At 36.6% G+C, this 25,836-nt stretch overlaps 1 protein-coding gene across 5 annotated transcripts in view; it reads right to left on the minus strand.

Moving 5' to 3' along the window:
• Positions 1-838: 838 nt before the first annotated feature.
• LOC106871908 (uncharacterized) overlaps positions 839-25,836 on the minus strand; it is a 54,979-nt gene continuing 29,981 nt past the window's right edge. For 2 of the 5 annotated variants that reach the window (XM_089360887.1, XM_089360888.1), the window contains exons 2-3: positions 18,631-18,746; positions 1,060-9,473 (exon numbers count right to left, since the gene is read on the minus strand). In XM_089360887.1, the coding sequence (XP_089217013.1) occupies positions 8,215-9,282 (1,068 nt within the window). In that variant the 5' untranslated portion in view covers positions 9,283-9,473; positions 18,631-18,746 and the 3' untranslated portion in view covers positions 1,060-8,214. Of the gene's footprint in view, positions 9,474-12,916; positions 13,669-18,630; positions 18,747-25,836 lie in introns of those variants that run through there. The other 3 variants (XM_089360889.1, XM_014918665.3, XM_089360890.1) reach the window with 3 other exon arrangements.

The raw sequence follows: 25,836 nt of genomic DNA on the forward strand, positions 1-25,836 counted from the left end.
GTCTTTTTTCAACAAAACAATTTCTCAAAAAAATTCTGTAAATGATCTACTCATGTAATTTACGCACCCACTAAAGTTTATTTTTACCTCCGCCAAGGAAGGAGGTTATGTTTTCATTGGCGTTGGTTTGTCCGTCTGTGTGCAAAATAACTCAAAAGTTATGAACGGTATTTGATGAAACTTGCAGAAAAAGTTGGTAATGACACAAGGAACTGATGATGAAATTTTGGTCGTGATCCGGGAAATTTTATGGATTCTTGAAGAATTTTTCATTTGTTATATTTACATTACATGAAGTATTACGTTAGGTTCCTTGATTATCTCCCTTGAAAATACGTTCATCTTTTCTACGTAACCATTGCTGATTCTAATGTTTATTTTCGTTTCTGTTAGTAATTTTACTCGCGTATCTCTCTTAAAATGAGCTGCTTGGCGGAGGATAACATGATAATAAAAAAAATATATGCAGTACAGTACTGTTTCATGAATTTTCACCTATCGCCGGTGCTTGGAAACATAACACCTGCAATAGTCAAGGGATTACTGCATACAAATGTTCATTTAGGACCTGACTGTGCCCCACAAAATTTGTTTCCCAACTTTCAGAAGAATGGATATATTTTAATGAAATTTCATAAAAAAAACTTGAATGAAATCGATGTTGATTTGGGAAATTGGGCGATTTTCAGAATGGGTAGAAATGAGCTGCTTGGCGGAGGTCTGCACTCCCCAAATGCTTTTCTAGTTATTTATGTGGAAAAAAAGTGCATAAATTACATGGGTTTTTACAGTATATCCAAGAAAGTGTCACTTTTTGAAAGAAAAACAGAAGCCAAAATTTTTAAATATTTCTTTTTATTTTCATATTTTATTCACATGTATGAATGTTTGATACACACACGCACATAACATTGTAGTTGTCAACCTGTCTTTTTGTTTTCATTGTATTTTTACATTTTCTTTTCCTTATTTTAGTTAGCATGCAATAACATCAGTATTTTGCCAGGTAGTACATAACACCAGCTGTGACTGGACTGATGCTAAACCACCAATTGCATCTTTTTTTTTTTTTTGTTGGTTTTATTTTAATAAGGAAAAAAAAAAAAAAAAAAAAGGTCAGTTTTTTTTTTCTGTTTGATTTATACAATGTTTTTACACAGAATGTAGGGAGTGGAGACTGGGATTGTGACAGGCAAGTATGAATATACAAACGTAGATACAAACATGCACTTATGTATATAGAACAGAGCCATTTTCTTCAGAGGAAAGTCAAAAGATCAATCTCCCTCCCACTCTACAGAACAGATGGAAGAAGAGAGTATATAAGTTAAAGTAAAAATATTAAAAAATTAGATCCAATGAATTAGCTAAAGGAAAATTAAAAATGGTGAAATGAAGAAATTGTGTAATGATACCATTGTCCCAAAGACATGGAGATGGGGTGGTGGGTCTGGAAGAGAGGAAACAAACAATGTAAGATCATTTCATTCCTCAGTATCTGGGTTCTTTCCTCATAGATGTCAAGAAATGTAAAAATTAAGCATATGAGATTTTTGTGCAGTATAGGAGTATTTCACTAGATAAAAAGGAAGTAGTGACTCTTAGATTCTTTTTCAGTTTACCGTTCCTTTTGACTTTAAAGAAACACTGTGGTGGTAATTAATGCTGCTTACCTTTTAAAAATTTCCAGAAAAGTTTTAAAATACTAACAAAGAAAGAAAGAAAAAAAAAACCCATATCCTCTTCACTCTCTTAATCTGTGTCCTTGTTACCTCCCCTCTGAAATAGTGGTGCCAACACCACCTACAACACACTCAGTATTTAAGATACATTATAATTTTTTTGTTTTTTAAACACCATGTCAGTTTAGTTTTAGGGGTTTACTTAATAATTCATCACAAAGTGAAAAAGGGTCAATTTATTAATGCAGAATGTAAAGAAGACGTTAATAATGAGAGTTTGATTCACTGCCACCTTAGATCAGTAGGATGAACAAGTCTTGCTCAGCTGTTCCATTACCTGCATGTTTTCTATGACTAGATGCCATTCCTAATACTTACTTGACAGAGTATCCTGGGTGCATTTTATACAAGATGGAACTAGCACTAGAGAGAGAGTGTCAGGTATTCTCTAACCTACATTGTCTTACTTTGAGCTGATTAACTAATTCTAGATTGATTACAAAGGATTAAGATTCCATCCAGTTTCTCATCCATTCATTCACTCCTACCCACCTGTTTCCAACAACATACATTGTGCATGGATGATAGACTTGGCAGTGAACTGAACAATGAGCCTAGAAGTCAGTTTCAAGTCACTAGCTTTACTCAGTACTACATTGTATCTAGGTTGAATACATCCACCTTTCAAATGATCCAGTCATTCTGTCAGTGGTGATACAATCCTGAAAGCACCACTCTTTGGGGGTCAATGTGAGGATTGGAGCAACGAACGGACAGAATATTTTAATTAGACAGGATGTAATATTTGGTTTCAAATTTTGGCACATGGCCAGCAATTTGGGGAGGGGGAACTTGATTGCATCAACCCCAGTGTTCAACTGGTACTTTATTGACCATGATAAGATAAAAGGCCAAGTTGACCTTGGTGAAATTTGAACTCAGAACATAAAGACGGACAAAATGCTGCTAAGCAATTTGCCTGACTTGCTAATGATTCTACCAACCCACCGCCTTTAAGACAGGATGTAATATTGCTTCCATTTTGCACCAGGCTGAAGATGGAGCTCTGAGGATTCTCAACAAGCAGACATTGAGTAGAGCACCCAGACAATCCTGAAGAGTGATCATAAAAAAAAAAAAGATAGGTTGGCAGAAAGAGTAAAGTACAAGATTAAATGCCCTATTGTGTTTAGTTTCATCTCTTTCTTCAGTCTTGGTTCAAACTTTAATAAAGGTCAACCAGTATTGACAAATACCAGTAATAAGCTGAGGTTGATTCGGTCAACTAAGGTCCTTCCCTGCAGAAACTAGTCCTCTGTCACTGAATGCTTTGGAATCTATCATGCATTATGCCCTCAGTCAATAACCTTTGAGATGCAAGATCAATTTACCTAGCTGTCACAATTTACCATATTTAGGTACATATACAGACGTCTTTATTATAATAGGCTCTGAAAAATCTTAAAATCTATTACATACATACATAGACACATGCAAACATTTGTGTATAATAAATTAGAATTTTTCAAAAACTATTGGAATATAGGCTGAAATGGTAAGCTTGTTGTTAGGCTTCTATGAATAAGCACTCCAACTTCACAACTGTGAACTTCATATATATATATATATGCACACACACACACACATACATGCACCTATGAACTGCCACTATGAAATAAACTTGTAAGTTCAGTTTTACAGACACAGAATATGCAAATTTGCTTCCATTTCTAAATCCCATCCCCATACAGACATATACCTAAAAAACGATTTTGTAATTTTTTAATAAAATGATTCCTTAAATAAGAGATAACCACTTGAATTTAAGATTTATAAAGGGTGGGTGGGGGTAGAGGTATCTCTGTTAGTATGGGTCACTTTCAGAAATGATGTGGGAGTATGTTTTGGGAATTTTTAGATATTTTGTCAACTTGACTCAATTCAAATGAAAGCTTTAAGGATTATTGCAGTTAATAAAGTTGCTAAATAAATTATCCACAAACAGTTTTTATCACAAGTGGCCAGTTTCAGCTATCACAATGAAGTATTAAATGCAAGTCAGTCATATATTGACACATCGGGACTTAAAGAAAACTTTGCTGCCATCAGAATCAGGGTTAAAGATGATGCTATTAAAAGATTAGCTTTTTCATTTGTTATTCCTTTGCCTCATGCCAAGAAGCACAGGGTGGATATAAGCTTCCTGCAATTTAACCATCAACAACAATCAGGTACAGCTTTCTGGAAGTGGCAGTTGTAATCATCTTTATAGTGAGATACAAACGTTTGACTGCTGAACGTACAAATAATTACTTTCACTTGCTCAATTTACTTTGTATTTAACTGTTGATGAACTTCTCTTGAGATACGTTTCAGGAGGATATTGTTCACAAAGGAATGGACGAATGATTGTGTGTGTGTGTATGCACTCATGTACAAATTTATGCCTGCATGAAATAGAGAAAGAGTGAAAAATGTTGGAAGGTGGGTGAATATGATTAACAGATAAGAAATCCAATGGCTGAGGCAGCAGTGAACAAGAAGAAAGAAAAAAAATGGATTCAACAAAATCTCAATATGGACCAATTCTTTTATGCTGTTGGCTAGAAAGAAACTCCGTCAGATAACAGGGTTTTTTTTGTTTTGTTTTCTTTTTAAAGTACAATGTGATACTAACCCCCAATTGTGATATGTTCAAAGTACCTACAGCAATGCCTAGAACACAATATTCACTTCTACCTGCAGCTCATTTGTAGGGAATAAATGTTTGTCGGTCGTATTTGATGTCTCGCTATTTGTTTTTGTTGTTATCATGGTGAAGGACGGAGTTAGAAATGGAAAGTGAACTTACAATTCCCGCCAATTAGAATGAGGTCATTGGTAACCATAGGTACATATATATGTGTGTATTTACGTATGATTGGTAGTGTGTCTGTTTATTTGACTCTCACTCTTTTTCCTTTGTTTCTTTGTCTTTTTTCTTGGATTGTTCGTAAACGTTTATAAGAGAAAGTAGCAACTGAAACGATTTGTAATAGGAGTAGGAAGAGTAAATTAGATTGTTTTAGAGGGGAAAATGATTTTGTATGTAGTTTTATGGATTTTATTCGTAATTGGGAGTTATTTTGATGGAAAAAATGACGCTGTGACCTAAGTTATGGTATTTAGAATATTAATTCCAATACTTTCATCCAAGAAATTTGGAATAGTGTAAATGTATGAATTTTAAACATATACACACACAGAGAAAATCTGCCTTTTATAGATAAGATTATCCAGGTCTGGAATCATAAAATTACTGTTTTCAAAAAACTGTCTTACATAATAAAAACATCTTTGCTAGACAGAAACGTAGTTTTTCTTTCAATTTCAATTAATGATGTTCAAGTATGAATGGCAAAGTCAATAAAAGTAGACGACAACTGTTAGGTTGTCATTTCATTCACTACCATTGTAATACAATTATTATTATTATTATTATTATTATTATTATAGCAGTCGATATTATTTGTTAGAGTTCATTCAGTGGTAAACATGCATTACAAAGTAAAACCAACCCCACTATTGTTGTTTACCTCCAGGTCAGATCTGATCAAGCAGACTGATGATCAAATGCATTTCATCTGACCAATCTTGTCCTTTCATATATCCAGGAGTATACTGTTTAGTGTGTACTCTTTTTCAAGATACAGTACTGTGATTTAAGGGAGATTTATCTGATATTTCTAGCAAGTGACAACAGTACTGCAAGGTGGTTCATTAGTTCTTGTGGTTACCTAAAGCAGAGAGATTAGCACAGCCAAACAGACTTGTCCTTGCTACAGGAATCTATGAAGATGATTCAATGATTTATCAGACTCACCATGACACCCAATGGTTGTGAGGGTAAGGTGCTTTATTACTGGCCATAAGGACACAAGTTCAAATCATGGTACAAGCCAGTGTTGTGCCCCCACTGTTAATAAAAGATATGATGACATGTACCACGCTTAAGTAAAATTTTGGTTATTTAAAAAAATAAATAAAATAAATGCATAAGTTGCACCCGCCCTCACTCCATCTGGGATTGAAACATTGGAGGTGAGAACTGAATCCTCTGAACTGGACACCATAAAACTACCTTCATTAGCAGTGCCATTTTCAATTATTTGAAATATTATGAATAATGTAATTATGGAGACACTAACCCCCAGAATTAACTTTCAAGGAAGAAGAGAAATGGAAATGTCTTTTAGAAAAACAGGACAACCAACAGATGAAAGGATTACTATGGAAAAGCCAATAGACTTGGTATTTTCCTAACTATATTATATTCCCACCACACATACATACACACACACACAAATAAATAAACTGGTTTCAAATTTTGACACAAGGGCAGCAATTTGGGTGGGAGGAAGTAAATCAATTACATCGACTCCAATTGCTGAATAGGTGTTTATTTTATCGACCCTGAAGGGATGAAAGGCGAAGTCAACCTTGGTGGCATTTGAACTCAGAATATAAAGACAGACATTTTGCCTGACATGCTAATGGTTCTGCCAGCTCACTGCCTTACACACACATTTAAATAAATTAACAAAGATTTTTGTTTTTTTTTCTCATAAAACAATATTGAACAGTTATTGTTCTTGGCACTCCGTCAAGGGTTCCAGTTGATCCGATCAACGGAACAGCCTGCTCGTGAAATTAACATGTAAGTGGCTGAGCACTCCACAGACACGTGTACCCTTAACGTAGTTCTCAGGGATATTCAGCGTGACACTGTAACAAGGCTGACCCTTTGAATTACAGGCACAGCAGAAACAGGTGAGAAAGTTGTGGTGGAAGAGTACAGCAGGGTTCACCACCATCCCTTGCCGGAGCCTCGTGGAGCTTTAGGTATTTTCGCTCAATAAACTCATAATGCCCGGTCTGGGAATCAAAACCGCGATCCTATGACTGCAAATTCCGCTGCCCTAACCACTGGGCCTCCACATTGAACAGTTAACAGTATTTGTAAACAATAATTTGAGAGTAAGGAAAAGTTAAAGCTGCTACCTACTACATCCCTAATACATCAGATAAGCATATGCAGCTTAATTTGATTAAAGAGAAAAGGTGTAATTTGATGGTGCCAAGGTTGGTATATTTTGAGTAAGCAAGAGATATATGGTTAAATCTCTATATTTTGCTTCATTATTACTTTTGCTCTTGGAGAGTTTACAAGTGCAGAAACAGACAGAAATATCCACACACACACAGGTCATCTCATTCTCTATTGTACAACAGTAGGGAATGCAATACAATTAGAAAAACTACCAAAATCAATGACCTTGGTAATGTCTAACACTACATGTAAGCTGAAAGATAAAATGTATGGGGTGTGTATATATAATATTTACTTATTTGTGGGTTAACAAGACTACCATTGGTTTCATGCAGAGAGAAATCTCTCAACAATTATAAAGCCTTCCACATGGAATGTTGGAAAAATTGATAATTGTTGAAAGATTTCTCTCGGCATGAAACTGATGGTATATTTGATTACCCACAAATTAAGAATATTTATCCAGCTACGTGGACACATACATACACTTATGTGTCTATGTGTATAAACTATATTTGTTGTAATTATGAAACAGAGGTGCTCCAGTCTTTTGTGGTAAAAATGATATGAAATATTGTAGACAGGTGGAAGATGAAAAACAATGCAAAGAAAACAAAACAGCGAAGACACAGGTGATATGGAGTATGGCTGGAAATTAAGATGTTCTGGAAGTTTCTAGCCCAATTCACTGTCGTTATGTTTAGGAATAGATTATTAATTTGTGAGCAGTACAACAAAACCACCCCAAAATGACATGAAGGGATTTCCCATATATATATAATGCATAAAATTTAATGTCTACACACATTTGCACATGCTTGTTCATATACACACACGATTTTCGGTTTGCATGTCTATGCACAGAGAATAGTTTCTACATTCATATACACAAGAATGTATATTTGTGTACACTTGCATGATAATACATACATAAATGGTATGTGTGTGTATAAGAGTGTGTTTATGCATAAACATAAAAGTAGATGTATATGAGTATATCGTTAGTAGATATAATGTGCAACTGAAAAACAGCTGATATATTAAAACATATATTTGTCCTCTACATATACACTTTGTACACACATACACTTATACAGACACATGTATGCATACACACATTATTTTGACAAAAAGTGATGTAAATTGATAAATATATGCATGTATGTATATGCACAAAGGTGTACATTCATTATTCAATGCATATATCTATATATGTATGTATATGTGTGTACACATGCATGTGCATATATGTTTGTGAAAATAAAACCATACACATTCATTCGAGCATTCAATTGTTTGCATATTTCAAATTCATTTCCTCTGCATTTTCTCTCTGTCTCTCTCTCTCTCTATTTTTTTTTTATGCTTATTTGCAGTTACACCTTTCCTTACAACACCTGTTTGTAAAGATTAAAAACAAATTGTGGTACCTTCTAACAACACTCACACAATTAAATCAGTGAGATGGTTTCGGCAAGAACAGACTGCCCGAAGCACTTCTTCCAAAGTCACATAAATTTCATGGCGCCAATTAGGTTGAAGATAATGATCGTTAATTTTTGAGAGTGCAGGTGCCCCATTTGACAATACATAGTGCAAACACGGCAGATTTAATCTGTTGAATGTTTTTAAGGGTCCATGTAAAATGTGACGTGCGATACGAATGCCTTTCAAATGAGGCATATCCACATGATTTAGATAAAGTCCATGACTTTCAGAAATGTCCAAATTTTCTAGTGAATCAGATTTTAGTGTGTATGGAATCAGTCCATCCCCACTTGGTAACCACACTTCTAAGAGCAACTGTTTCAAAGATGGAAGCTCTGAGAGAACGAGATCCAAGTGGCTCTGCATTAGAGATTGACTACAGACAACTCGTTTCAAGACTAGTGACTGAAGGCTCTTGAGCCGAGTTAAGCTTTGTATTGTCTTTTGGTTCCAATCAAATGGTAGAATTAAAGTGGTGAGAGATGGTACAATTGTTGTGAAATACTCAAAGAAATGTGTGAACCGTCGTAGATGCAGTTTGTAGCTGTACACGGCATCTTGATCTGGCTGGTGACCAGGATCAAGCCATCGGTCTCGTGAGTCCTTCCAGTTCACACGGACATAACGCAAGTGCTTACAGAGTGATGGAATTAGTCCACGCTGGATATTGTCTAGGTAGTTGTTACTGTTATTGTTTATGTCTCCGATATCAAAATAAAAATCTAAACGACGTATGGTAGGCTGTATTCGGTTGAGATAGATGAAGAAGTCATTAACTCTCTTGCAATAACATTCATGGCACTCTTTGCCATCCACTGAATGATTTGCAGATGGAAGACACCCGAATCCTAAGTCTGATGAAAGATCAATTGTGTCCCAAACAGACGAAGACATGAGATCTCGCCAATTAGTACACACCTGTGCTGAGTGGCCTTTATCCACAGCATTCAGGTAAGAGAAGATCTTTTGCTTGCAAAGGTCAGGTAACATTTCAAATGGGAAGTATTGCCTAGCTTCTTCCATTTTGGACTTAACTGAACTAATAGAGAGAAATTGAGAATAGAACACAACTTGAAGAAATCTATCCACAGAATCTGCTCAGTTCACTGTTAATTAGAACCAGATTTCTCTCTCAATAGGTGTCTTCATAGGTGTTTTCTTCTTATCTATGATGCAAGCTTCACTGTGTCCATCACCAATTTCAGCTTTGATTTCTGAAAATGTAAAAAAGAATAAAATAAATAAACAGAAAACAACACAGAAACTCAAAAGAGTTTAACAAATTGAAACTTTTATCAATAAACAAATAAGAGAGCAATTTTCTTGTTGGAAAGCACACCTACCTATCATAGTTTAACTTCCCTAACTAGACAAGACATTTAGTATCTTTCCATAAAAATTGATAAGAATTTGGTTAAGAAGCTTGCTCAAAGCCTATCAAGGTTTAACCCTTCAGCATTTAAGCCGGCCATATCTAGCCCAAATATTCTACCTGTTTTATGTTCAAACTGGCCAGGTCTTGCCTCTCATACACCTACCCTGCTGTATCATTTTGAAAATATACAATCATATCTCTGAAATTTAAAGGCTACAAGATGATAATTGATTAGTTGAAAGCAATGTGAATAAATGAACATTGTATTTGACAGAGTAATGTGAATGCTAAAGGGTTAAATGAAATTAAGGGTCTAGATGTCTAAGACAATCCAAAATAATATGATATAATGGTGACTGGTTATGGAGCAATAACTGTAACCATGGTAACAGAAGTTAATATCCAAAGCTTTGAAATGTAAACCCCCATTGTCATTGTGAATATTACACTTAGAGATAGAGAAGAGGCTGCATGTCTACAAGAATAGAAGCCCAAATGTGTAGCTATGTATATATAGATGCACACACACATACGTATATATACATACACACACACACATATATATATATATATGGATGCTTTCACTCTGTGGGGTGGTTGGCTAAGGAAGGGCATTCAGCTGTAAAAACTCTGCCAAAATAAAGTTTGGTGCAGTCTTCTACCCAGCCAGCTCCTGTCAAACCATCCAACCCATGCCAGCATGGAAAGCCGACATTAAATGAAGAGAATTCAATAGAAGCACACAACAATGAATGCAAACAGCGAACATAGTTCAGTGACTCAGAGGCTTGCTTCAGAATTACAAGTTACCGAGTTCAATCTTACTGCTTGGTCTATTGGCAATTATTTTCAGGTTAATTCAAGCATTCTGAGTGAAACTGGGTCAAATGAACTGTGTCCCTTATTTAAAGAGTTATTCTTGTCACAGTACCACACTGATTAATTTTCAGGCACAATTGTGGCTGTGTGGTAAGAAGTTTGCTTCACAACCACATGGTTCTGGGTTCGGTGCAACTGTGCAGCATCTTGGGCAAGTTGTCTTCTATATAGCCTTGGTCTGACTAAAGCCTTCTGACTTTGATAGATGGAAACTAAAAGAAACCTATTTATACATATATGTGTGTATGTATCTTTGTGTCTGTGTTTGTCCCCACCACCACCACCACCACTTGGCAACTGGTGTTGGTGTCGTTATGTCACCTACAACTTAGCAGTTCAGCAAATGAGACCGACTGAATAAGTACTAGGCTTAGAAAATAAGTACCGGGGTCAATTTGTTCTACTAAAATTCTTCAAGGTCACAGTCTAATGATTGAAACAAATAAAAAATGTGTCTAACATTTAGACACCGTATAACACATTATCTACATTTGACGGATATTTGTCCTCATCTTGTTTGTTGTTAACATGTACAATTATGTCATTTAGTTGGTTTCTTTATACATTTTTGTGGTCTTTTATATAAAAGGAGCCTCTATAATTTTACTGATGAATATTGCAGGTGTTTAAAGTTCTAAACCCATACATATATGCAAGCATGTATGTATTTAAGTACAAACAACAGCTTGAGCTGGAAATTTCAGTCTGTGCACATGTGCATGTATGCACATGTATGCACACACACACACAAATGAGTCATCAGCACAGACAGTTTCCAAAATATTTGGTCTGTGTCAGATTGTTCCACATCTGCTGCTAAAAATGGTTCTTAATGTTATTGAACCTGTTTGTCCAACTGCTGGTGTCATGGTGCAAAAAAAAAAAAAAAAAAAAAAACTTTTAAAATGCTGGAATATGAAGCCATTGTAAGCGAGGGGTGTTGGCAGTCTCAGTAGTTAACCAACAGGGAAGAGTGAATGCGAAGTGGTTAAATAACTAAAGAATTTGACGTCTGAAAGTCGTGTTTGAAGATAAAGTTTAGTCTCTAGTCAACCATGACAGACATCTTTCATAAACGATATTCTGGCCATGACCATCCCACTCTTTTAGGGAACTTGTAGTTCAATTACATTATCCACTGTGTCGTTTCTTTATTTTTAAGATCGCATGGTATGAGTCTAAGGCGATTTAACAGCTATTTCTAGCATGTCGAGCAACCACGTAGTGGCTACCTCTGGTGCAGGTCTTGCTGCGTTGTTTCTGGGCAGGACAATTCATTGTATTTAATTCACTAAACATACTGTCGGGAATAGACAAGGTTTTTGGGGGGAGGAGGGAGTTACCTGAAATGAAAAGCTATTTGGGACTGATGAAAAAAACTTGTGAAACAAATAAATTATGCCATCAAGGCATACCTACACAAGTGTGCCCCTGAACTATGTTTACTCTTAAATACCTGTCAGAGTGTGTAGATTATGATTAGATCGGAATTTAATATATATAATTGGTCGGCTCGTACACATAAATACTGATACACATTACATATATACCAAAATGAAATTTCGAAAAAAAAAAAAAAAAAATTGTTATGTGTCAGTATGTATACGACTCGACCAGTTTTTCTAATATTAAATTCCTATATAATCGTAATCTAAACGCTCTGAAAGGTATTTGTAGAAGATTTCATTAGAAAATACCCATTTTTCTCAAAGCCGGCTGGTGTCAATTTTCTGAAACTTCCCACCTCACCCTCACAAACATTTTTCACCATAAATTCCGATATAATCGTAGCCTACACCGTATGAAGAATATTTGTAGAAAATTAAATTTAAAAAAATATCCAATTTTTCTAGAAGTTATGGGGAAACAAAGTTGGAGGGGGGGCACATTTGTGTAGGTATGTCAATAACAACATTACAAAATATACAATACCAAAGAGTATTTTTTTTTTACTCCTAATTGGAAGAGTTACCCGCCCTCCTATCTTTACATCATCTTAGCCATTCACTCAGTGTTGAATATCTCTGGTTAACGAAACAACCCAGCAACTATTCACTGCACATGCACCGTCTTCTGACTCATATAATATGAAATACAACAAATGTTATGTCACTGTATCGACATGCGAGCATATATGTGTAGCAAAAGTAACAAGAAACATGAATGATAGTCATGCCTCTCCCTGCACAAATAAAAACTTAGCCTATAGCTACAAAAAAAAAAAATGTTTAACACCAGGTCAGTTCTGACTGAGCAAGAAGGCCCGTTATAAAAAGCGTTCTAACCATGACCAAATCTAGATAGATATTCATACTTTGTCTATTCGACTGTCTCACTTCAAAACAGTGTTTAACATTAGTCACCGAGAAAATACAGAAATGTTCCAGCAAGTCAGCTTCATACCTCGAATTCTAGCTTCTATGCAGGCGATTGATCTTTCCAAATGTAGCAGCCACAACAAACCTTTATCAACAAACTGTTTTTGAATTCAAATCTTGTTGAGGTCGACTTTGACTTTCATTCTCTCGAGGGTCGATAAAATAAATACAATTTGTTCGATCGTTTGTAAGTGTTCTTTAATTGTCTGCTTAAATAGAAATTCAGCATGAGCTACTCCGAAAATATCAACAACGACGACCAACCAATGAGAGAGAGACAGAGACAGAGCATCTATGCAGCCCTTCGACCTGTTAAACAGAAATAGCAGCCAAATCTTTCTCAAATCATATCCTATCGTCTTAAAAAAAAAAAAAAAACACATGTTAATGCAATCACAGGTATGCCAACAGATGAGATGGTCACAACTGGAATGTCCTTTATCACACACAAGTCTGTTCGATGAAGGCTGATTTTGGTTAACAAACAACGAGGCCAGTGTGAATAATCATTCACAGTTGGTGTGTGTCTATAGACCTACATGGGATTCTTTCTCTCTCTCCTGGTGAATGCTTCTGTCCAAAACGTTATTTCTTCATTTAGATTCTTACTGTGGAAATAAATGCCTCTCTGTCTGTATACATCACTTGCATTAATGCATGCAGCATGCATCTGTGTATAAGTTCCCTTCGTCACAAAACAGCATTTCAAACATTTCTTGTTGAGGGAAAAGAGAAACCGGCGGTGGTGGTGAGGCTGTCAAAGAAGTGTGTGTGTATACGGGCGGAGGGGGGTGTCAATAGTAAAAGGGGTGGTAAGAATTTAATAGGTAGAAGTGTCAATGGTGGTGCGATGTAGATAGATAGAGAGAGTAAAAGAGGAAGGAAGGGGTCGGTGTCAGTGGTAGTAAGAGTAACAATCGTAGTTGAAGTAGCGAAGTGCTACAACTGATTTCATTGGCTGGAAAGTGGACTAGTCGGTGTTATGAAGGGGAGGAGGAGGTGAGAGGTTAAGTCAGCAACAATAGTATCGTAGAGTGAGGGGGGTAATGATTAGAGAGAGGGGAGGAGAGGGGATGACAATGGTGGTAGTAGTAAAATTAGCGAGGGGGAGAGAGAGAGCGTAGTTAATTAGTGGTGGTGGCGGTGGTAATGTTTATTAACACCAGTTCTCCCATATGTCATTTTGTTTTTGTCAAGTATTGTTTCCGTGTGTTCGGCTTCCCCCGCCACACAACACCACTTCACTCTCCCGCCCTTCTCATTCAGCTCCGTAAACATTCTATGTTAACAGTTGACACGAGAAAACCTGGTTAACGAAGTCAGATTTGAACAACTTTGTTGTTTGTTTGCTTCTGCTTGTTGATTTTACGGCACATGTATCCGAGTTTGAGGGCGAATTACCGCTGGAATAACAAGGTAGCCGGCAGAGGAGGAGGCATCGTAAAAAGTGGATCAGAGGAATTAAGTACCAGTCAGATTTGTTGTTCTTGAATTATATAATTCCATTCACATTAAGGGGGTTATTATTAGAACAAACAACACCCCGAATTATGACTGGTATTTTATTTTATCGACACTGATTTCAATAGGATTTGAAAGTAAACGCAAACGACCGTAACCTGCAAGACATTGTGTTCGACAAGTTCTGTAAATCCACCAATGTTTTGCGAGTGGGGATATAGCTTGCTCGTAAGCTAATTTCGGTATATCGTTGCTTATATTGAGTTTTAGAATCTGCGTTTGCACTAGTTCGTATGTGTTTGACCTTTAACTGCCCTAGTTCAAATGTTGCAGCGAGAAAGGCAACTTAACATAGACAAGCAACCGGCAGTTTACTTCTACAGAATATAGGGATCAAATTTGCAGGTCCTGATGACTTATACAAAATAAACGTAGTCTACAGTTTTGGGTCTATCTGTTTCTTCTCTACTTTTTATTTAAAACCAGATACACATGCCTTTAACCAACTTTCCAGGTATAATTAATTGCCTGTTGGTTTCCATAAAATTTTGTGGGGCTTTTGGTAAAAGGTCACCGGATTTCCTCTTGAACAGTTTAAATTCTAAGACAAAACTTAACCCTGCAAAGTTAATAGAATAAGTTTCATCTATTTGCAAGTCAAAATTCAAGTTAGTTTCTATGATTGGTAATGGCCATTTTGTTTAAGTTCCAACCCACACACCACGGTAAAGGCATGAATGTTGAACATCCCATTTCTCTTACTTATAAGCAAAATGGAGTGTGTTTGAAATTTGTGGACAAGGAAATCAATCACACGGAGCTGATATAATATTACATGTTGTAGTCCGAAGTGAGCTCAGGTTAAGTAGAATTACGTACTTCGGTTCTCACCGTAACCACTTCGCTTTTTTTTTTCCATGCATATTTGTATGTCCACATTATCGATTTTAGGCACATTTAGCTACAATGTCCAGTAATACGTTTTGAAATGGTGGCATTAGCACTTGTTCAATATACCCAAACAAAACTTTATATACATAGAAGTATTTAAATCAAACATTTGGGAGCAGCACATAGGATATGCTGTGCTTCAGTTGCAGTGTGCAATAACACTGCACACTTGTGCAGCACAGATGCACTGCGTGAGGAGACTAAAAGCAGGCAGGTTGACGTCCTAAGATAGTAAGTGCATCTGTTCTTAAAAGAACATTAGTAAACAAGAATGCGTTTATCTACACGCTACCTTAGGGTTCCAGTGAAACGATAAAAGCAATAAAAAATATATACAACAAATCAAAGGAGCTGCCACTGTTAACTCTGAGCAATGCAGAGGATATTTATGCTGTTTCTGTTCAGGGCCTGGTTTTTCGACTATGTTCGTGTCGCTCTCATTCCGCCACCAACCTGCTTCTCTCTCACATTCTCAGTATATGCAGCACTGTCTCCCTCTTGTCTCTTCTGTCATCCAATACACAGTCTCCTATAATATTCTATCTAGCTGCTTACGTTGAACATATCTAAACCATTTCCATCTGTTTCTCGCATGCCACTCATTGATTGATTGAGATAACTTTGCTAACATCTCTTATTATTTTTCTATTTCTTTCACTGTCTTACTACCCGATGCCAAAAACCCCGCCACCGCCAACTGCCCTTTACTAAATGAACAAGCAGAAGCGTCTGGATATGATTACACTGATGATGGCACAACTCTACTCCAACCACCCATGAAATCTTTATTTTTTTACAGGTTGTTACTAACATGGTCCCAGGTGTACTGTTTGGGCAAAGAAGAATGAACAGTACTAGTTGAAAGGTCTTTGAGCATAGGTTTACTCAACCAGGAATAAACATGAACTTGAAAGAAAAAAAAAACATTAACTGCATGTAAGTAAAGCTTCTATTTTCCACATGGCTGTGTGGTTAGAAAGCTTGTTTCTTAATCACAGTTTCCTGTTCAGTCCCAATACTTGGCACCTTGGGCAGGTGTCTTCTGCTATAGTCTCAGGCCGACCAAAACCTTGTGATTGAATTTGGTAGGCGGAAGTTCTCGTCATGTGTGTACATGTGCGTGTAAGCGCTTGTACCTCATAACTGTTTGCAGATGTTCAAAGTTAATAATGTGAAGACTGGAATCGACACATAATTGGCATCACTACCTTCCCTCCATTTCTCTGCATCAATTACTTCTACTAACTAAACAGAATGTTTTGCCGAGAAGGTCAAATAACGCTGAAACATGTCTGTTACTCACCAATTGCCTTTAAAAAACCAGATCTACTCTGATATGCATTATCTATATCAATAATTTTCAATTGTTTTTCCATCCACAGCTAACTGAATAAAAAACTAAATGTGTTGTAGCAAGCAATCAGCTTATTTAACAGTTTTATAATCTTATCTTTTACTTGTTTCAGTCATTAGATTGCAACCATGCTGGGGCACCTCTTTGAGGAATTTTAGTCAAACAAATCGATTTTATTTTATAAAGCCTGATACTAATTCCATTGGTCTGTTTTGCTGAACTGCTAAGTTACAGGAATGTAAACACACTGACACTGATTGTCAAGCAGTGGTGGAGGGCAAACAAAGATACTCTCACATCCATAAACATGGCCTTCTTTCGGTTTCCATCTACCAAATTCACTCACAAGGCTTTGGTCAGCCTGAGGCCAAAGTAGAAAACGTTTGCTCAATGTACCATGCAGTGGGACTGAACCCAGAACCCTGTGGTCAGGAAGAAAACTTCTTACCACACAGACATGCCTGTGACTATTTCCATATATGATGGCCAAAAAGACACATAGGCATATTAGACACACCTCAATCTCAACATTGCATTATCAGGATAAAGAAAGTTTTTAGTGCTTTAGTGTATGTAATACAGACCCAAACTAGAATATTGCACCCCAGGGTGAATCTTTTTTCAGGGGAAAAAGTGCAAACTCATTATATGCCATCAAATATGGTATATAATAAAAAAAAAAAAAAATTAAAATTGTTTTAAGGTAGAGATGGACATGTGCAGGCATGGCCATGTGGTAAGCAGTTTGCTTACCAACCACATGCTTCTGGGTTCAGTTCCACTGCATGGCACCTTGAGGATGTGTCTTCTACTATAGCCTCAGGCCAACCAAAGCCTTGTGAGTGGATTTGATAGATGGAAACTGAAAGAAGCCTGCCATATGTGTATGTGACTTTGTGCCTGTCCTCCCCAACACCAATTGACAACTGGTGTGTTTGTGTCCTTGTAACTTCGCAGTTCAGCAAAAGCAGCCGAGAAAAGTACTAAGCTTAAAAAACAAATAAGTACTGAAGTCAATTCTTTTGACTAAAAATTCGTCAAGGCAGTGCCCCAGCATGGCCACAGTCTTACAACTGAGACAAGCAAACAATAAATGCTAAAAGATAACGACTCTTTGCACTTTGCTGCAAAGAAATACACATGCACAAGTGTGATGTAGTAAAAACGCAGGTTTTCTATACCTTGGCCATTTTCTGATTTGACACAAAAACATGAGGCACAGTTGGTGAAGACATCAGTTTTTTTCTCTTGCCCAAATATTTTGATCAATTGATCTTATTGGTGCTATCTCTGGAGTTTGTTGTTTTCAGATTTTAAACATAATCACTAGAGTGGCTGTGTGGTAAGTGGCTTGCTTACTAACCAGATGGTTCCAGGTTCAATCCAACTGCGTGGCACCCTGGGCAAGTGTCTTCTATTATAGCCTCGGGCCGACCAAAGGCTTGTGAGTGGATAAGTCTGTCGTGTATCTGTGTATGTGTATATATATATATATATATATATATATATATATATGTATGTGTTTGTCTCCTCAACATCGCTTGAGAACGGATACTGTGGGGTGTTCATGTCCCTGTAACTTAGCAGTTCAGCAAAAGAGACTGACAGAATAAGTACTAGGCTTACAAAGAATAAGTCCTGGGATTGATTTGCTCGACTAAAGGTGGTACTCCAGCATGGACGCAGTCAAATGACTGAAACAAATAAAAGAATAAAAGAACCCTGAAGGGAGTTTTTATTTACCAACTGCTCAGGTAATCTATATTAAGCTGATTGAAGTTTTTCAACTCATTATATTATATATGAAAAGTGCAGCGACATATATGATGAGAGAGTGTGTGTGTGTGTGAGGAGTGACGGATTTGTGTGACTGGGTCAGTTAAGTCACATATGTTGAGTTACAAAATAGAAAGGAGGTCGAAGAAGGAAAGCAAAAACAATTTGAAATTTGAACTGCAAATCATTCGACTTACTCAAAGTTGAAACCCAAACCACTGTAACTTCAGCTGTTTTGTAGAAAGGTCAATTGTCTTTGACCTGTTCACCTGGTCACTGTTTAAACAACAGCAGATATTTAAATCAGATCAACCTAAAAAGAGAGAGAGAAAAGAAAGAAAAGTGATTTAAACAGTAGCATGACACAAGATAAACATAATCTGATAGTTTGAGATATCAATAATCTTAACAAGGCCATTAACAACAGAGCTCAATTATTTTTCAGATTTCTTTTTTAATTGTCTTCACAAAGCAGCAAAAACATTGATTTTTTTTTTTTTTTTTTTACTTGATAGTTGTGAAGAAAGGAATGGTGGTCACAGCCTTCGGTAAGCATTTCTTAGACAGGTAACATTGATGCCATTAATGTTCTAGAACCTAAGTTAACACTGGTATGGGAGTGGATTTGGGATGGTAGGGGGAAGGAGGGCAATTCTGGTAAGGAAGCAAAGGATGTAGTGCTTAGAGCAGGACCAAAAAGTGTATGGATGGCTGAATACCTAAGTCAGTGGACCTCAACCATTTATAACTGTGGACCCCTTTGATTACTATTTTATTCTTTTTGTGGAGCCCCTCCCCCAGCGATTTGAGGTTTCACAATTCTTACTTTGTTTTACAGCCATTCACTTGTGTAGGTTTGCTATAGTACTCTCAGAGAACAGGTTTCAGTGGCCAAAATATATATCAAATTAAATATTAGAGAAAGAAACCTAAGTGTTCCAAGCAATAAATACATGCAACGCAAAATATTTCCATGGACTCTTAAACTACAACTGTGAATCCCCAAAATCTAATATTGACCCCCACTCCCACCCCAGGGTCAAATGGACTCTGATTGAGAACTACTGACTGAAGTGGAAGAGCCAGTTCCAAAGGGCAGGAGCTCCCTGTACATATGTATATATAATGCCCTGCTAAAGCTTTATAAAAGAAGAAAAAAAAACAAAAGAGAGATAAAGGCATGTGAGAAATCAGTAAAGTCAAAGAATATCATTTAAAAAAATAGCAAAAAATAGCACCGAGACCTGGATGGGAAGCTCAATGGAGCAAAGATCAAAGAAATAATTCTGTGATTTTTAATTCTATAAGCATAAAACATTGGAGTATATCACAGAAAGTTGAACCAAATAAATTTGTATCACACCACAAGCATAGTGGTGTTTGTGATGAATAACTTAATTCTTAAATGAGATAATCTGCTTAAATGTAAACAGTTACCCTAAAGAAGGAAGGACTTATCACTGTAGACAGTGGCACCCCTCTTAAGCTGACGAGTTCAATTCTTCAAGTGGATCTAATGAAATAGCATCTGTATTTGAACCTATATCATATAGTCTTTTAGTAGTTATGGTTTTCTCTATCATAGATTTGGATCCCATTTGATTAGAAGCTCCATGTGTTTGTTGGTGCAGAACAGTCCATTTCATTATAAATTCAGTGTGTATTTTCATCTGACACCAAAGTTGATATTCAATCTAAAAGAGATGCCATGACATTTGGCCTTTTGGCTACTGAAAACGTTTGCTAAATGGAATGGGTTAAAATGGTCAGTTATTAACATAGAAACTAGGTTACTGACTCAATAAATTAGGCTTATATAACCTTTTAACTAGATTTTTTTAATTGGCAAAAGAAAAAAAGTGTTAACAAAAGGAAAGGAAGAAAGAAAAATTCTTTTGGCAAGTGTCATGTTTCTAAATTGGTTTTATTGTTCTGTCTGCTACTTAGAAAAAGAAGAAAAAAATCTCTCCAAAGGACAATCTTTTTCTCTTTCCAAACATCCAATTCAAAAATAACTGGAAATTTTAGATTTTGCCATGTCACATGAACAGGCATTTAATTCAATTTTTCAGTGTATTTAATGGTTAGGTGACGATGTAGCACTACTGACCAAATAATTAGAATTTCAATTAGTAACCCTCCTTTATGAAATACACAAATGCGCACCACACAAGGATATTGTTTACATGTCCAGAATGATTCACAAACTATATTCTCTCATTCACAAGACTTACATACAAGGAATAATTTGTCCACTCCACAAGCAAATTCAACCTCACAATGGTGGCCAACTGTTGAGTAGAGACCTCTTTCTTTCTGATTTAACTAATATTACAATATTTGCTAATCAATTCTTTTCTGTTTTATGCTCACATTTTTATGCTAAAACACGTCTTTGAACATTCGTTTGCATTTCATGCTGTTGGAGTAATTGTTTGGATAATACTCCTGTTGCTAATCACTCAACTGTGAAATGAGAGAGAGAGAGAGAGACAGCACCTGCTAAAATAGACAAGTTATGGTTGGCTGAGTAATGACTAACAATACTTATCCCCACTCAATTTCTATGCTGCCTCACCTCTATGCACTTGAAGTACACAAACTAATGAGAGAGCTTTTGTGGTTGCTTTACTTGCTAGAAACAATAGTCAAACCTCCCTCGTTACACCCTACTGTCTTAAAACGAGAAGTATGTATCGGCAAGTGTAAACTATCAAAGTTGAGATAGCTATGACTATGATCAGACGCCCGTGACCAGTGGTCTGTCTGTTCTATCAGGACTGACTTGCAGCTAAATAATAAGACTATCTATTCCACTCATCCACTACTTTATCTACTTTGGTCTTTGTCCATACTGCAACCCTGCCAGCAGCAAATCCTACTGAATACACTGACTGTAAGTTTAATAGAGGATAAGAAGGCCTTCAGTAATTCTTCTCTTCTGCCTTGTCGGATTAACAAAATAAATACAAGCTAGAACTTAGCAACACTGCTTATCTGATGGCTATTTTTGCATATAGGAAGAAATTACCTTGAATAAAACTACAAACAAAAGATGTAAAAATCATAAATAAATGAACTTGAACAGAATCTTTGATAATTTTTTTTTTTGTTTTTTTGTCCTGTCAAGAATCTAATCAGCAAATGGTTGATTATAAATGGTGCAGCTCAATGTTTTGAAACAGTGGAGCTTATCTCTGTTACTATAAATAGTTAGAGAAGCTATATTCATCTTGTACCACAAATAAAACTGACTTGGCTTTCTTTAAACTACCAATGGTCACTCAATCAAAGACGTCAATCATAATTATTAAGTGGTGAGTTGGCAGACTTGTTTAAGCAAATAAAAAAAAATAAATAAAAATTTAAAAAATGACCCTGTGGCATTTCTTCTGGTTCTTTACGTTCTGAGTTCAAATCCTGTCAAGGTTAGTTTTACTTTATGTTCTTTCAGAGTCAATAAAATAAAGTACCAGTCACATACTTAAGGCGATGAAACTGACTAACCCACTTCCCTTCAAAACTGCTGGCCTTGCACCTAAATTAGAAACTATTGTATCAGGAAAAATAGAACACCAGATAAAATGCCTTGTGGTATTTAGTTACATCCCTGCCTGTGTTGGTTTTGCTATTTGTGAACTTAGAGCCATAACAGAAGTCACCCAAGCAGAAGAGGGCCTTCCTTTCACTGCTTGGAGGACTTCTGTCCAAGGCCTTGTGTGTCATTAAGGAGTATGAGGGAGGGGTGGTGGAAGAAATGGTAGGGTACCAGAGAAAATCTGGTCCTCTTTACAGCAGGGTCCAAATCCTATATGAAGCTCACTGACTTCCATCATTGATAGTAAGTACCAGTTATGTACTGAGGTTGATTCTGCTGAATCTACTCCATCCACTATTCCTGGGAGGGTGGTGGGGCCAGAGTCCTCAGGTACCTCCACCATAGTTCTATCAGAAGCAATCATCATTAGATTTTCTGGATGGATTCTCAAGCATGACTAACTGAGACTATGGATCTTACCCAACCATCTTATTCTTATTTAACCCTAGGTCTCCTACTAATTGGATTGAGTTGGCTTCAAGAATCCATCTTGTGAATCCATTCTTTCCTGTGATGTTCTAATCACATGTTTGTAGTACCAGCTCAACCTGGAGAGACTCCCTAATCTCTGAGCAACACACTAGTGAATAATGTTACTCCCGTTATCATTTAGAGAAACCCTATTTTGGCCACTTGTATTTTATGATGAAGGATTTTTTTTTTTAAATATGCTAATTTTTTTACACCTAAACAACTACAATATTATACATTTGCTTAGATATTCTCTCTTAGGTATTACTATTTTGGCAAGTATGGTTCAATGAGAAGGTCTAATAAAGTCAAAACATGTTTAGAGTTACCTCCCATATTTGCCAGATTCGCTTTTTAAGCTCACTACATTAAATATTTTAGCCTTAACTCCACGATAAGTTTGCCTTTCAGATGGCTTGTCTTTTGGTAAAAAAAAAAAAAAGGGTAAGGTGGGGTGCAATCTAATATTTGATTTTTGTTATTTGACCTCCAAATGAACCATGATTGGAGAACTATTGATATAAGACATTCTAGCCATGGCCATTCAGTTTTTTTCTTTAACCCTTTAGCATTCAGATTATTCTGTCAAATGTAATGCTTATTTATTCATATTGTTTTCAATCAATCATGCATTATCTTGTAGCTTTGAAATTTCGATTATGGGATTGTTTACTTTTAGCATGACATTGTAGGGTAGGTGTGAAAGACAGGATTTGACCAGTTTGAGCATAAAACAAACAGAATATTTTGGCCGGATATAGCCAGTTTAAATACTAAAGGGTTAAACAATTTCATTAGGACTGTATTATGCAACATGTCCAGTCTTTGTAAATCAATAACTAAGGTATGTGATAACATGTTAGAGCACTGATCTATGATGCAGTGTGATGTGGGTGTAACAGAGCTAATAAGTGAAGCAAAGAACTTCACAAAATATAAATAAAACATGCAACATGAGGATAATTCTAATGGAATGGTTTTAAATGGCAGCTGGTTTTATTAGCATGATATAGAATGGTTCCATCAGAACAGAATGATGTTTAAAATACACAGTTATTGTTATCACAAAGTATTAGAAAGCATAGCTGAACAACTGACAGAAAACAAAACTCACACACAGATTCACTCACTCTCTCTCTCTCTCTCTCACACACACACACAAAACACAATTTCTCTCTCTCTCTCTCTCTCCTTCTCCCCTCTCTCTACTATATTTTTAGTTATGCATTCTTCTTACTACATAAGCAGCTGAGGTTATCAAGTGCAATCTATTCATAGTTTATTTCTACAAAAAGTCAAAATAATTTTTCATGTTTGCAGGGGCTACACAGACACACACACACACACACAAACAGATGTATATGTATAGACACATGGTACAAACAACTGTGCGTGTGTGTTGTTAAAACAATGTATCATACAAAATGCATTTTGTTTTGTCCACAAGAAACATAAGGATGTTTCCAGACATATTTGTATGGTTGTCTGTTTGTCTAATATCAATTTTTTCGATGGTATTATGGATTGGATGACACCATATTTCAGGCAGGATTTCACGGTTGGATGCTCTTCCTGCTGGCCATCCTTAGGGGATTTCTGACTCCACAGTGACTGGTCATAATGTCAACAACAACAACAACAAATCTGAACACAACACTGCTTTATTCAAGGAAATTCGTGGAATGCTAATATGGACATGCACACACACATATACAATGGCCTTTCTACAATTTCCATTAAGCAAATTCTCCTAGAAGACATTGGTCAGTCAGAGGCTGTAGTTGAAAACACTTGGCCAAGATTCTGTGTGCAGTGGCACTGAACCCGGAATGATGATGCCGCAAAGGGAACTTCATAACTACAAAACCAAACCCACACATACTTGCACGCGAAATGAAAAGTGAGGGAAATAGCACAAAGACAAATATATGGTATATCAAAACAATATGTGGAGGCGCAATGGCTCAGTGGTTAGGGCAGCAGACTCGTGGTCAGAGGATCGCAGTTTTGATTCCCAGACCGAGCGTTGTGTGTGTTTATTGAGCGAAAACACCTAAAGCTCCACGAGGCTCCGGCAGGGGGTGGTGGCAACCCCTGTTGTACTCTGTCACCACAACTTTCTCTCACTCTTTCTTCCTGTTTCTTAACTAAAACTGCGATGGACTGGTGTCCCATCCAGCTGGGGGCGGGGTGAACACATATGCCATAGAAACCGGGAAACCGGGCCCATGAGCCTGGCTAGGCTTTAAAAGGGCGCATAAATAAAATATCAAAACAATATAGAAAATACTGGATTCACTGAAATTATCCTTGCTTACAGAGAGAGTAGAACACACACATTATGGCAAAATGGCACCAACTCCTAATGAGAGGAGGACGTGAATTCAAGCATCAACAATTCTTCAAGATTAATATACCTTTAAGGAAAAGTAAGTCAGATTGTTTGGAAACAAGAAGAGAGCTGTGGACATGGATTTCTGTCTTATTAGGTGTATCAGTATAGCAGTTGTCCTACCTTATCTCCGGTGGTCACTTAGACATATTAAAAAAAAAAAAAAGACACATTTATGACCTAGGTAATTTGCATAAATGAAACAAAGCTTGAGTAGCCAGAGAGATACACACTCATACATACATATATCTATTAAACATACACACACACAAGAACATATGCATGCATATACATACATACATACATACATACACACACACATATATATGTGTACACGTGTGTGTAAGAGACTAAGACCAACATATATACATAATGAAGTACACAATACCACTCAATACTTCAAGAAATGGAGTGCACTATATTCTTCATTTAGTGACTAGTTTACTGAGGTCTTTACCTAGAAAGAAAATCATATCTCAGAGCACCAAATAAGGAATTTACATTCTTTTCTATTCTAGGCCCGAAAATTTTGGGGAGGAGGCCAGTCGATTAGATCGACCCCAGTACGCAACTAGTACTTAATTTATCGACTCTGAAAGGATGAAAGGCAAAGTTGACCTCAGTGGAATTTGAACTTAGAACATAAAGACAGACGAAACACTTAAGCATTTTGCCCAGCGTGCTAACGTTTCTGCCAGCTTGCCGTCTTTATAAAGAATATATATTATTAGTGGACTTACAACAATTAATCAGGGACCTAGAGATTTTTGTTAAGGCATTTTATCAGGCTTAGGCACAAAACTCTAGGTCTCTGAGCAACTACTATAGTGTCCATCTGCTTGCACAGGTCAGACAAGAATATGCATGTAGAGAGTTTTCTATGCCTCAATGCCCTTTCTGATGCCTTCTCTTACCTGTTTGTAAGCATGGTACTAAGCTCCC

This window comes from Octopus bimaculoides, chromosome 12 (genome assembly GCF_046866305.1).
Source record: "Octopus bimaculoides isolate indiv1 chromosome 12, ASM4686630v1, whole genome shotgun sequence".
Taxonomy (NCBI): domain Eukaryota; kingdom Metazoa; phylum Mollusca; class Cephalopoda; order Octopoda; family Octopodidae; genus Octopus; species Octopus bimaculoides.